At 41.9% G+C, this 13,274-nt stretch overlaps 1 protein-coding gene across 1 annotated transcript in view; it reads left to right on the top strand.

The window, feature by feature from the left end:
* GPR50 (G protein-coupled receptor 50) overlaps positions 1-12,722 on the top strand; it is a 35,932-nt gene extending 23,210 nt beyond the window's left edge. The window contains exon 2 of the mRNA XM_001512887.3: positions 10,773-12,722. Coding sequence (XP_001512937.2) covers positions 10,773-11,638 — 866 coding nt within the window. The 3' untranslated portion in view covers positions 11,639-12,722. The remainder of the gene's footprint in view (positions 1-10,772) is intronic.
* Positions 12,723-13,274: the final 552 nt, after the last annotated feature.

Below are 13,274 nucleotides of genomic sequence, written 5' to 3'. Positions count from 1 at the left end.
GTAGGGAAGGGTTTGGCGACAGGCACAAAAGAGAGATGAAATTATATAAATTCAAAACAACATAAACGACAAAGTTGAGAGTCCAGTAAGTCTAGCGGCAAAAGGGACCTGTAAGGGACCTTAGGGAGCTGCCATCCAGGTCATCAAGAGTACAGTTACATCCAAAGGCAAAAAAAATTCAAGGATAATTTCTGTCCCCTTTCACCACCAACCAGTTGTCCAGCGCCTTCCTCCCTCCCGCCTCTTCCTCCTTCCCACCGGTTCTGATATCTGGGAGTCCCACATTATCGAGGACTCTTACCATTTTTGGAGGGGGGAAAAAAGGGCCTGGCCCCATCCATCAGTGAACTTCTTTCTTCTTGCAGGTTGTCAGCCTAAAACTAGATGTTGTAGTGATCTATTTTAAGTAACCTTTCTGCAGCAGAGGGGCATGTTGCAAATAGTGAGGGGGTGTGGGTGTGGGGCACAGCAGGTCGTAGTGCATTACAAAGGGACCGGGATCAGAGAGTAATTTTTGACGGCTTAGGGACAAAGTGATGAAGTCAGCAGAAAAAAAAGGCCAGCGGTGCATCCAAGGCAGGAATAAATCACCCCTAGGGGGAACCCATATGTGTAGCAAATAACAAATTCATTTCTTTTAAAGATTATATTAGATACCATTCCTTATGGAAGAAAAACTGACCAAGCAAGAAAGAAGTTAGACTTTAAAGGATTGGAGTCAGTCTAGGCTGAAGTGATTAGAATATTTAAGGTAGAAATTTAGGGCTAGACCATGACACATTTTTCAAAAGTATGCGTTTGTTATCTAAGGAAATAATATTGTGTCAGATTTAAAGGCAAAAGGACAGCAGATCTCAGAGAGGAAAATGTTGGGTCAGCAAGAATAAGAAAAGATAAGGGGAAAAGTTTTCAAATAATGCAGTTTGAGACAGGGCCAGATACAGTTTGCAAGGTCTTATTTGTAATGGATCAGAATGGTGAAATTCATCCTGTCCCTTAATCATTTTTGCTCTCATTATCAATGAGTTCTTCAACCATTTTGTGTGACTTGGGATTTGGATTGCTTTTCTCCTCCTCCCTTCTCCTTTACCTCCTCTACCCTCTCCCAACTCCTGTCTTCCTTCTATCTCTGCTCCCCTCCACACCATTTTGGGGTTATATGTGAAAAGAATTGCTATGAACCAAGACAACTAAGGAAAGAAACCCACTGAATTTTGCTCCCGGTTACCATCTCACTCTTTATTAGGTCCCATAAACTGCAGTGTTTTCCTTTTTAGGAATTTATAAGCTTTATTTGTGGAAAATTAGAAAATCTTTAATTAGAGTTGGGAGGCTAGTCTTTATGTGTCGAATTTTCCTCCTTTCACATGCCTCAGGTTTCACTACTTATTAATAGGCACCAGAGCGCTTTTGTAAGCAAAATATTGGCCTTGGGCCTGCATTCTGGATTTGTTTGTAATCAAGGTGCCACCCAGCTATCTTCATATTTACCCTTTGCACTGCTTTTCATTTTTCTAAAATTTTAGAGGTGCAGGTTTAGAGATGAGGGTTGGTTCTGACTTCAAAGGCAGCAAAGCACTGCTGCAAGAGATTAAACAAGATTCTGTGGGGGGGATAACCAATTCATAATTTAATCCAGCAAGTAATCAGGTGGGCACCAGGTCCATGCATCTGGAAGGGCATAAGATTGAATGATTATTGGGAAACTTGCATCACTTTGTTAAAGGCACCAAACTTTTCACCTAGGATCATCAGTTTGGGACAGCAGCTGTTTTTGTTTATTCAGCCAGAAAGCTCCACTTTCACATCTAGCATAAATGTTACATGCTTCCCATGTAACTCTGTGTGGGAAGCTCTGCTGCCCAGCCCACGAAATGCCCTTGAAAGAGGATTTTCAAACCACCTAGGCAAGCACTTTACCCATTTTACTCTAAAGGCTGCTGATGTTGCAGAACAAGTTAATGAAATTAGGGGATTTATTTGCTTTGATCTGCCAAAGAGGCAAATTTTCTTTCTGCTTATTTGCTACCAGGCGTTCCTGATTGTTTCACATAATGAGCCATTGCTGTTGCCTTGGGTAAATTACAAATCACACAGCCTGGCTTACTGGATGAAACCTACCCGCTCTAAAGCCAAATGGGAAACTTAGCGACTGATGACCAGCATGGGAGAGGGAAATTGCAGGCAGGAGTCCCTTAAAATTTGTTGTCTAAGGTGAAACAGCCCATAACACTCTGTTCTGAAGCAGCGGGAAACTCGAGGGAAGATGGCAGGTGCGTTTGCTGCAGAGAGGACAGCAGGGCCTAATGGAAAGAGCTCAAAACTGGGAGTTAGGAGATCCAATTCTAGTCCCAGCTCTGCCACGGGCCAGCTACATGATCTCAGGCAAGTCACTTCATTTCTGTGCCTGAGTTTCCTCATCTGCAAAGTGGGGATAAAATTGATGTATCCAGTACTTTCAAATATTGAGCATATTATGAAGGCAATAATTATAATGATACTAATGGTATTTGATTTTTGAGGTTTTCCCAATTTAATTTCCGCCTCAGGGAAAATGCCCAAGAGAAAACTTTAATTGGGGGGAAAGAAGGGGTAAAAAGCAGAAATTTCTTTTCTTGTCCCTAGAACACTGCCTCTCAGGTAGAATGAATTCAGACTCTTGTTCTCTCAGATGTTGTAATCCCTGTTTGGGCAGTTAGTCAATCAGTGGTATTTTTTAAGAACTTACTGTAAGTAGAGCAGTATGCTAAACACCTGGGAGAGTACAGTAGAGTTGGTAGACCTGATCCTGCCCTCACTGAGCTGGCAGTCTACTGAGGGAGAGAGGTGTTTAAAATAAGGAAGTAGAGGAAGCAACAGCGTGTAAAGAGTTGTGGAGGTAAACAGACTATTAAAGTTCTTAGGGGGCACAGTGAGTAGGCAACACAAAATGGAAGGCAAATATGGTGGGGAGGAGAGTAGTCAGGAAGGCTTCCTGTAGGAAATATGATTTTAGTAAGTCTTTGAAAATGGGGAGAGTGGTCAAATCTGAAAGGGGAAGGAGTTCCAGGCAGGAAGGAGGAATATGCAAGGGGTCAATGGCTAGAGAGAATAAATTGAAACACAACAAGTAGGTTGGTGTTAGAGGAGTTAAATGTGCAAGCTGGGTTGTAGTAGAAGAGGATATTCAGGAGGGAAAGAGCTGTTTGAATACATTAAAGGCAATGGTGAAGAGGATATGGATATGGATGGGCAACCACTGGAGGTTTCTGAGGAGTTGGAAGATATGTAGAAGGATTTTTTTTTATTTTAGAAAAATGATCTGGACAACGGAGTAAAGGATGGAATGGAGAGGGGACAGGCTGGAGGCAGGAAGGTCAGCGAGGAGGTTGATGAAGTAGTCGAGGCAGGGTATGACAGCATGGGCCAGGATGGTAGCAATTTGAATGTGTGAAGATAGAACCAATGGGATTTGCTGATTGACTGAATATGAGGGTTGAATGACAGATGGGTTGAGGATAATGCTAGTTTTGTGGGCATGTGATTCAGGGTAGATGGGAGTGTTGTCAGTAGCAATGGAAAGTAATGGAGAAGAGAGATATAGGTGGGAAGATGGGAAGTTCTGTTTTGGATGTGTTAAATTATTGGCAGGACATCCAGTTAGAGATATTCTGAAGGCAGGCAGAAATGCAAGACTGCAGAGAAAAAGAGAGGTCAGAGTTGGAGAGGTGGAGTCTGTATGGGCATGAGAGCCTGACACAATCCTAGTTCTGCATATTACTGGCAGGAAGGACCGGGCAGTTGTCAGCCCGAAAAGCAGAACTGACTTTTGAGGAACTCCCACAGTTAAGCGGTGGGAGTTAGAGGAAGAGCCAGCACAAGAGACTGAAAAGGAATGTGGTTCTGTTCTTAGCACTAATGGCCTTTCCAGCACTGCTTGCTGAGGACAGAGGTTATGACTCGCCTCAAAGTTGATCCAAAATGAAAACCCTCGTGTCCAGATTTCCAGATTATTCCTCAGTGCAGAGCCTCCAGAGCTTCAAAAAACAACCTCTGAATTGGAATCATCATTCATAGTAGCTTGTCTGGATCTTAGCTCTTAGAGGGTGTTCAGTTAACGAGGGTGTTCAGTTAACTCATACTGCAGTTTTCAACACTCTCAGTGCCTGAACACAGATGGGCTCCGCTTGAACTGCTTCATCTCTTCTCCTTTCGATGCAGAACTTTTGACACCCCCAATTTGCTCCTTCAACTTTCCCAGGGTCCTGATTCTATGGTTATATGTGCTATGACCCTCTCTCATTTCCATGTAGTAGTTCATAGAAATGAGACGTGGCTCCATCTGTTGCCGAATTGTACATTTCAAGTTCGTAGTACAGTGCTCTGCACAGAGTAAGCACTCAATAAATACAATTGAATGAATGAATGGGTCTTTGCCGTAAGCCCAACTTTCACCTCATGCCAAGGGTCTGGAAAAGGGCTGGTTGTCTCAGGCTAGATGTCCAAAGATGCTCTAGCTAGCATGGACAGATTTTTAGGAAGAATGTTGATGGGTCCAGAGATGGAGTAAAGGCTACCATGGATTTAGGAATGTTGAGACATGAGTCTAGACAGTATGCTTAATGCAACTGCATTACTGTCTCTGGTCGATAAGACGTGGGTTCTGGGATTCCATTCCCACCCGCCAGGATGAGCCCGGGGGCTAAACAGAATGACCCGAGATGCATTTAAAAATGAGAATCCTGATTTCTTTAATCCCCCTCCTCCACAAGCCAAAGCAAAATCACAAAAAGCTAGAAGCAAAAGGTCAAGGCCCAAAAAGGGGACTCCACCAGATCATTTAGTACATTCACAGAATTCATTATAACATGGCCCAGTGGCTGGGCTCACCTAGTTTACCTAAATGCTAGCTTTCAGAGTAAAAGATATGACTATCAGGCCCAAGCCACCGGCCTCACATAGGTCCAGTTGTGCGATTCACAATAGTAAAATACTACAAACAGGCTCAAGCCATCAGGGTCACCTAGGTCCAACTGCACTAATCGTGGAAGGGGATTACTACCAACAGGCCCAAGCTCCCAGGCTCACCTGGATCCAATGTGCTATGGTGGGAATACGGTCCGTAGCTTCTTCGGACATCCAGGTCAAAGCGGGGTCTACTTACCTACAAATGATGACCAACCAGGTGCCCCATCTTCCTAGCAGTGCCACAACAGAGCTGGTGTCCCCCATTCTGGAGAGCAGAGAGTACTAGACCAGTCGACAGAAGTATCATACCACTACAAAGGGTGGTTCCCAAGTACGGATTCTTCTGGGGTCTAGTGTGGTTGTGTTCTGCCTTGTTCTGCTCATTTACCCAGGGGCAAGTGCCTCTTCCTTATCTTATCTCTTTATCAGCAGCCCTTCGGGTATTGGCCAAAGGATCTGCTGGCTCCGAGAGAGAAGAAAGGTACTTGTCAGGGCTGTGCTGTGCTCCCCAAGAGCAACTGGCGACTTAGCCGAAGAAGATGGAGTCGAGGCCTTAGGCCTGTCACAGTTACCCTTACCCACTGACACAGTCTCTGGAGCCCAACAGAGGAGTAACTCTTTTAAATCACTCTTTACCTTTTTCTGTCAGTATCTTTTCCAAAAATAAATATCACTGTCTGCAAGAAAGGAAATCAGTTGATCAATCCATGGCACTTACTGCATGCAGTGCACTGAATTAAATGCTTGGGAGAGTACAGTAGGGTAGGTAGACATGATTCCTGCCATCAGTGAGTTTACAATTTAGTAATGGCATAAGAGGGGAGGAAAATTACAGGTAGGGGGAAAATTACAGATACAACAATCTCCCCTGCAAATATGATAGCCTGAGGGGAGAGAAGGTGGTACAGTATTCTGTGAATCCATGATGAACCTCAGTTCTTAGCAAGCAATTTGTTTTGGATCTGTTTGGATCTATCCCAGGTCTTAGTGCTGAGCATATAGTAAGGGCTTAAAAAATTACACAGTTATCATTATTATTATCCTCAGTATAGTAATGATAATTATGTGCCTAAAGATAAGGTGGGGACAACGCTTAACCTTCTGTTTTCCTCTTGCCTTCTGGCAGACTTTTATAATTAGCAACAGGGATCTTGCAATCTCAGAATTTACTTCAGCCTGAAGTTCTTTCAGATTTTAATTGGATAACCTGTTGTTGTTCTCCCCAGAGAAATTGGAGGCCTAATGACATTTTCCACATTCTTTGATAAACATTAGGAGTGATTTGATATTTTCTCTCATTTTTTCCATCGGTGTTAGTTTCAGTGGAATTGCACAACCCACAGAATATAATTCTTCTCTGCAAGGTGATTGAACTGCACAGGTCACAGAATATAATTTTTCTCTGCAAAGCAATTATTCCTGCAGCTAATGTACTACCCTATTTCTAGCAATGAAACTGGGTTTATGAGGGCAGAGTGATATACCTTACACAGAAGACCCAGATTTAGACAGAAACCCAACAGAATGAGATGGGATGAAATCTTCTCAGTGGTCAGTTAGTCCTCACTGTTTTCAGCTCAGTGGACTTTCTGATAATTTTGTTTGAGTTCACATTCTCTTCCTCCCCTGGCTCCCTCAGTAGTTTAGCACATTCAGAGCTGGAAACACATAGATGAATCCATCAATAATGTTTACTGAGCACCTTGTATAGGCAGAGCACTGTGCTAAGTGGCTAGAAGAAAACAATGAAATTGTTAGACATGATCCCTGCCCTCAAAGAATATACCATCTAGGTGGGAAGACTGACAGTTAAATGAATTACAGATAGGAGGAAGTAATAGAGAATAAGGAGATGCACATTATTACACTCAATCAGCTTATCCTTTTCTATCTTCATTTATTTCCTACTACAATCCCATCGGCACACTTCACTCCAACAATGCCAAACTACTCACTGTATCTCGATCTCGTCTTTCTCCTGCTGCCCGCTTATCTACGTCCTCCCTGTGGTCTGGAATGTGACACCTTCCCCCTTTATGAATGACATTCCACCATTCTCCCCTCCTTCAAAGCCTTATTAAAATCCTATCTCCTCCAAGAGGCCTTCCCCGACTAAGCCCTCAATTCCCCTTCTGTATTACTTATGCACTTGTATCTATACCCTTTAAGCACTCGATATTCATCCCACTCACATTACTTAGGTACACATCCATAATTTATTTTAGTGCCTGTCTTCCCATCCACTATGTAAGTTCCTGGTGAGCAGGGAAAATGTCTACCAACTCTGATGCATTGTACTCTCCCAAGTGCTTAACACAGTGCTCTGCATACAGTAATCACTAAATAAGTCATTGATTGATTTGATTACACTCACTCTCTTGGGGAGCTCATTCACTTCTGCTGCTTCATCATCCACTTCTATGTAAATGATTCCCAAATATACCTCACTACCCCAAACTCTCTCCATCTCTGCAATCTGACAGTTCCTCCTGCCTCTGGGACATTTCTACTCAGTGGTCTCCTCTAGACCATGAACTCCTAGAGGAGAGGGAACATGTCTACCAAATTTACTACATTATTCTCTCCCAAGTGCCTAGTACAAGCACTCTGCACACACTAAGTGCTCAATTCCATTGATTAATTGACTTTGGCTCAAATTGGGGTGACACATAGGTATTCAGTAATCTAAGCTTTCTATTTTTGCATCTCTCCCCACCCTGTAACATCATTACCTGGTATTTAAGTGCTTACTTTGCTCACTTTTGGGTAAAAGTACAAGGATATGGATATCTTAACTGGCCCAGAATAGACTCATAATCTAAAATGGAGTAAGGGGAGCAAGGACAAGTTGGGAAAGAAATAGCCATGCAAATTCGGTAAAAAGTTCAATAATGACCAAAAAAGCAGTGGTTCTTTGCTTCTGGGCAGGGAATAGTCTTACTGACCATTCTTGGTCTAGGCAGTCACAGTTGCCCCAGTGTTGGAATGGTAGTCTGGGCTGTATTATAGTCAGTCTGAGGTGAGAGCTTTGTATTTTCAAAATATCCAGCAGGGGATTTGCAGAGAAGGAGAGGAGAAATTACATTTCCCAGGAAGCAAAGAAGTGGACTCGCTATCTTTTGCAACTGTAAAGAAGATGTGGTCCTGAGAGGAGTTAAGTTCCCAGAGTCCTGAAGGTGGTGGGGGGTGGAAGGAAACAAATCTCTCTTCTCTCCTGGCTCTGGTTGAAGGTGGTTGACTTGCTCCAACTTTGAGAAACAACCTTCACATGGTAAGCCTCTATCACCTCATTAAGATGATGGGAAAGTAGGTTAAACAAGTGAGGTCTGATGAGCAATTTGAGCAGCAGGGGGTCTGTTTTAAATCCTAAAGTTGTTTTAATCCTCCATTTGAATTAGCCTTTTGCAGTGTTTCATTCATTCATTTCATTCAATAGTATTTATTGAGCACTTACGATGTACAGAGCACTGTACTAAGCACTTGGAATGTACAATTCGGTAACAGAGACAATCCCTGCCCATTGATGGGCCTATAGTCTAATCAGGGGAGACAGACAGACAAAAACAAGACAACTTAATTGCAATAAATAGAATCAAGGGGATGTAGTTTCCAGTTGCACCTCTTATTAAAATACTTAACAGACATATGCAATCAAAATTTTACAACTTTTAGAGTTCCCTTTTACATTCTGGTCAGATTTCACATTTCCTTAATTCCTTTTGATGGAGGCAGCATGGCATAGTGGAAAGAAGAATAGAACCGACAGTCAGGAGGTCCTGGTTCTAATCCTGGCTCTGCCACTTGGCTGTTCTTGGGTTTTGGGCAAGTCACTTAACTTCTTTGCCTCAATTTCCTCGTCTGTAAAAATAGGGATAAAATACCTGTTCTCTCTTCCTCTTAGATTCTGAGTCCCACATGGCACAGACACTATGTCCAATCTGATTATTTTACCTCTAACTGAGTGCTTTGAATGGTGCTAGGCACATAATGCTTAAGTGACATGGTTATTACTCTATTGGTGTAGGGCTCCTTTGAATTCTCATCACAGGTACTTTAGCATGGTGGGTTCTCGTCTCTTCTGCCTGCTCCCACTTTGACAAGACAGATGTCTCTAGCAACGGTGGGTAGGGTGTGAAAGGAGAGGCATCATGGTCACATTATCACAGGTAGCTTCCTGTGGACCCAGAGTCCCAATGGTCAGGAAGTCTGGACCGTGAATTTGCAGCCCCAGCCAGGCCCGTCCAGCTAAGGAGGGAGTCAGGGAGCAGAAGAGGAAAGTGGGAGTTGGCAGAGGCTTAGATCTATTAGTGGCTCTCCAATAAGAAAAGCAGCAGGATGGAGAATAAGCTTAAAAAGAAGAGTTAAATAATGGTCACAGGAATATAGCAAACTTTAAGTCCCTAGTAGAGGGAAGTGTCTCTCCTCCCACTTTCTTCTGAACTGCCCTTACTTGCTCCTTTATTCATCCTCCCTCCCATCCCCACAGCACATATGCATATATCTATATATTTCTGTAATGTATTTATCTATTTATATTACTGCCCTCTCCCCTCTAGACTGTGTGCTCATTGTGGACAGGAATGTTTCTGTTGTAGTCTCCCAAGAACTTAGTACAGTGCTTTGCACACAGGTAACGCTCAATAAATACAATTGAATGAATGAATGAATTTGGACCTGCCCATTTGTGGGATAGGGGCAATTTAGAGAGGGGAGGAAGCTCTCCAACATATAATAGTGAATGAAACAGAAAATAAATTCCTCTTTGCATAACTTTAGCCCCATGTGCTTTTCTTTATTTCTGTGCGGACTTTGACTAAAAAATATTAGTATCAGCAGTAAATCTCCCACTGCAAGCTGCCTAACTTGTTATAGATAGTTATTAAGGAATTGTTACATTTTTTGATTTTTATTTACTTTCAAGTTGCTAAATATAGTATGCATGTTATCTTGTGGTTCTTACTGATTTTTCTCTGTGTGGCTGTCCTTCCCACTTTAAATTCTAAGCCCCTATCACCTGCCTTAATTAATATTCCTGTATTAATTACAGCTTGCACTTTGTAAACCTTAATAATGTGATTGATTAACAACTCTTCCGAGTTAAATGGTTATCTAAAGGAAACAGGAAGCAATGGACCGATCTTCGGCTCTTTAGTAGTTACTTAAGAAGCTTCTTAGGGTTTTCTCTACTCTCCAAAGCCTTCCCTCTCCCTGCTGTGAAGTTCTGTTAATAGGAGTAATACTAGGGGTGAATGGGTGGCATGATGGGTTGTAGTGAACAGCTGTGCCTAAGAGTGACTGAGTCCCAGAGCAAGGGAACACACAAAGCCACAGGCAGCCCATTATTTTTATTAGTAGAATTAACAATGAAAATGGTTCTGTTCACAGAGAATTCACTGATACACAGCTCATAAAAGTAAACAAGTGGAACTTGGTATCTGTATGTGTGCAGTAATAAGACAAGCCATTCTACAAGTTGATGAGGAAAAATCAAAGCATTACAATTAAAGGCATAATATCTTTGTCATCCCTCAGATCATAAATGCTAACGCTTCCTTTGTCATTCTCACAGGAGTACTTTTACACCTTTAAAGAGCATACATTATGTTTTCCATTTGAGGATAACCTGGTTATAATAGGTGGTATTCTCCCCAGATTCATAGCCAGAAAAAACCTCTCTACCTAGGAATGATGTTGTCCATATAACTTCCATTAGCTGAAAGAAGGGGTTTTGATAGTAAGATGGCTGCTTTTCCTCACCTCTGAACTTTGGCTGAACCCCCGTATGAAAATGTAATGATTAATCCTTTTTCTCTTTACTTTTTTAGGGAACATCTTTGTGATCAGTTTATCTGTGGCTGACCTGGTTGTTGCAGTGTATCCCTACCCTTTAATCTTAAGTGCAATTTTCCACAATGGGTGGACTCTGGGAAACATTCACTGCCAAATCAGTGGCTTTCTCACAGGTCTAAGTGTTATTGGATCTATCTTTAATATCACGGCCATCGCCATCAACAGATACTGCTACATCTGTCACAGCCTCCGATATGACAGCCTGTTCACCCTCAAGAACACATGCCGTTTCCTTTGCCTGATGTGGCTATTAACAGTGGCAGCCATCGTGCCAAACTTTTTTATGGGCTCTCTTCAGTATGATCCTCGGGTTTACTCCTGTACCTTCACCCAAACAGTTAGTTCATCCTATACCATTACAGTAGTGGTCATCCATTTTATCCTTCCTCTGTCAGTGGTGACGTTCTGCTACATGAGGATATGGATTCTGGTGGTTCAAGTCAAACACCGGGTGAGGCAAGACTCCAAGCAGAAGCTAAGAGTGGCCGATTTTCAAAATTTCCTAACTATGTTTGTGGTTTTCATCCTGTTTGCAGTCTGCTGGGGACCATTAAATTTTATAGGTCTTGCCGTTGCTATCAATCCTTGGAAAGTGGCACCACAGATTCCAGAGTGGCTGTTTGTTATGAGCTACTTTATGGCCTACTTTAACAGTTGTCTGAATGCCGTGATCTATGGGCTTCTCAACCGGAATTTCCGAAAGGAATACAGGCGCATCTTTCTGACTCTGAGGACCCCAAGGTTACTCTTTTCCAGTTTGTCAAGGGGTGGAACCGAAGGGATCAAGAGCAAACTATCCCCAGTCAGGACAAAGAAAAATCAAGCTGAAATCCATGTGTAATGAAGAGTGAATCTGTTTATCCATATTAATGGGAGATTCCATTTATAAGGTTTGTCCCACTTGCTCATTTCAAAACTCGAACTTTTGATTTTTGATTTCACCTTGGGGCTAGCTGGTTTGAATCATGGTAGTCTCCTAGAAGCAGTTGAGTGAAAATTATCTTTTTCTTCCAGCAAGGAGAAGTGAGAATTCCAATATTTCAAAACTAGCCATGGTTTTTCTCAAACTCACTGTTGCTCTAAAGAGTGTTCCTAACACAGTGATCAAACTCATTGCTTTTCTTAACGCCTCTATCGACTTGTCAGTTGATTAGTTGTATTTATTGAGTGCCTACTGTGTACACTTGAGAGAGTTCAACAGAATTATAAGGCAAGATTCCTGCATGCAGAGAATTTTCTGGCTAATAGGGGAGACAGACACTAAAATAAGGAAAAAGGAATAGGATAGTGATGGGTACAAGAATTCCTACTCAGTAATCAAATTGAGGTCTCATCACTAAACCGGGTATTAGGTTAACTAAGCAATTGTCCATTTCAGATAACATAAAAACAGACTGGGCAAAGGTTTATATAGATTCTAAATTTAATCTTTGGAGACATGAAAACCCCAAACACTCTTTTTCAGATCAGGAGTAAGAATAGAACAAATGGTACACTTGAATTACAGAAAGAAATTTGGAGTTAAAGTCTAATTAGCTCACACTGTGTTGAATAGTGGCCAGTGAGCTTTCCATTTTATCTCCTAATTTCTGCAAATAAAGATATTAAGAAGAAAAAATAAAAAAAAACTATTGTATACCTACACTGTCTTAAGCTAATATTTGTATGGGGTACTAATTAGGAAAAGAAACAAAGTGTTCATTCTAAACATTGCTCCACAATCTTGTTAGTATCAATTTGTGTGAAGAAAAAATTAGAAATGGTTTCATTCTAATCCTCCTAAACCTTTCAGATGCCTTTGACACTGTGGCCCACACTTTCTCCTGGAAGCACTGTCTATCCTTGGCTTCACTGACACCGTCCCCTTCTGGTTTTTCTAGCTCTTTTGTCGTCCCCTCCTCCATCTCCTTTTTAAAAAAATGTTATTTAAGTGCTTATTATGCTCCAGGCACTGTACTGAGTGCCGGGGTAGATACAATACAATCAGGTTGGACAAATACCTTAAAAATATATGTTAGTTAATCTCCTTTAAAATAGAATAAAAATGCATATATACAGCTATTTTATCACTGTTTTTCATCTTCCCATTTGAATAAAAATGCTTTCTGTTAACTAAATGCTAATCTGGAGATTCTGTTAACAGAGAATCTGATTCATTTCATTCATCACCAGGCCCCACATTGTCAAAGAGCTAGGTAATTCAGGCCACAATTTTTAAAAACTCATCTCTCCTTTCCCATAGAGATTTTTACTGAGAATCAAATGAATCAAATAAACATCCCTTTTTCCTTCCCATTCATTAATTGACCTCAGCCATGGAGGTGCATCAATCAGGAACTCCTTACCATCAGGCCTGGATCACCTTGCCCCTCCTATCTCAGCTTGCTACTTTCCTACTGCAACCCCACCCACACACTTCGCACCTCTGCCCAGTCCTGCCTCTGGCCTGGATTGCCCTTTCACCTCATATCCAACAG

Source organism: Ornithorhynchus anatinus, chromosome 6, assembly GCF_004115215.2.
Source record: "Ornithorhynchus anatinus isolate Pmale09 chromosome 6, mOrnAna1.pri.v4, whole genome shotgun sequence".
Taxonomy (NCBI): Eukaryota; Metazoa; Chordata; class Mammalia; order Monotremata; family Ornithorhynchidae; genus Ornithorhynchus; species Ornithorhynchus anatinus.
The sequence above is the reverse complement of the archived record's forward strand: the minus strand, read 5'-3'. Positions and strand labels throughout refer to the sequence as shown.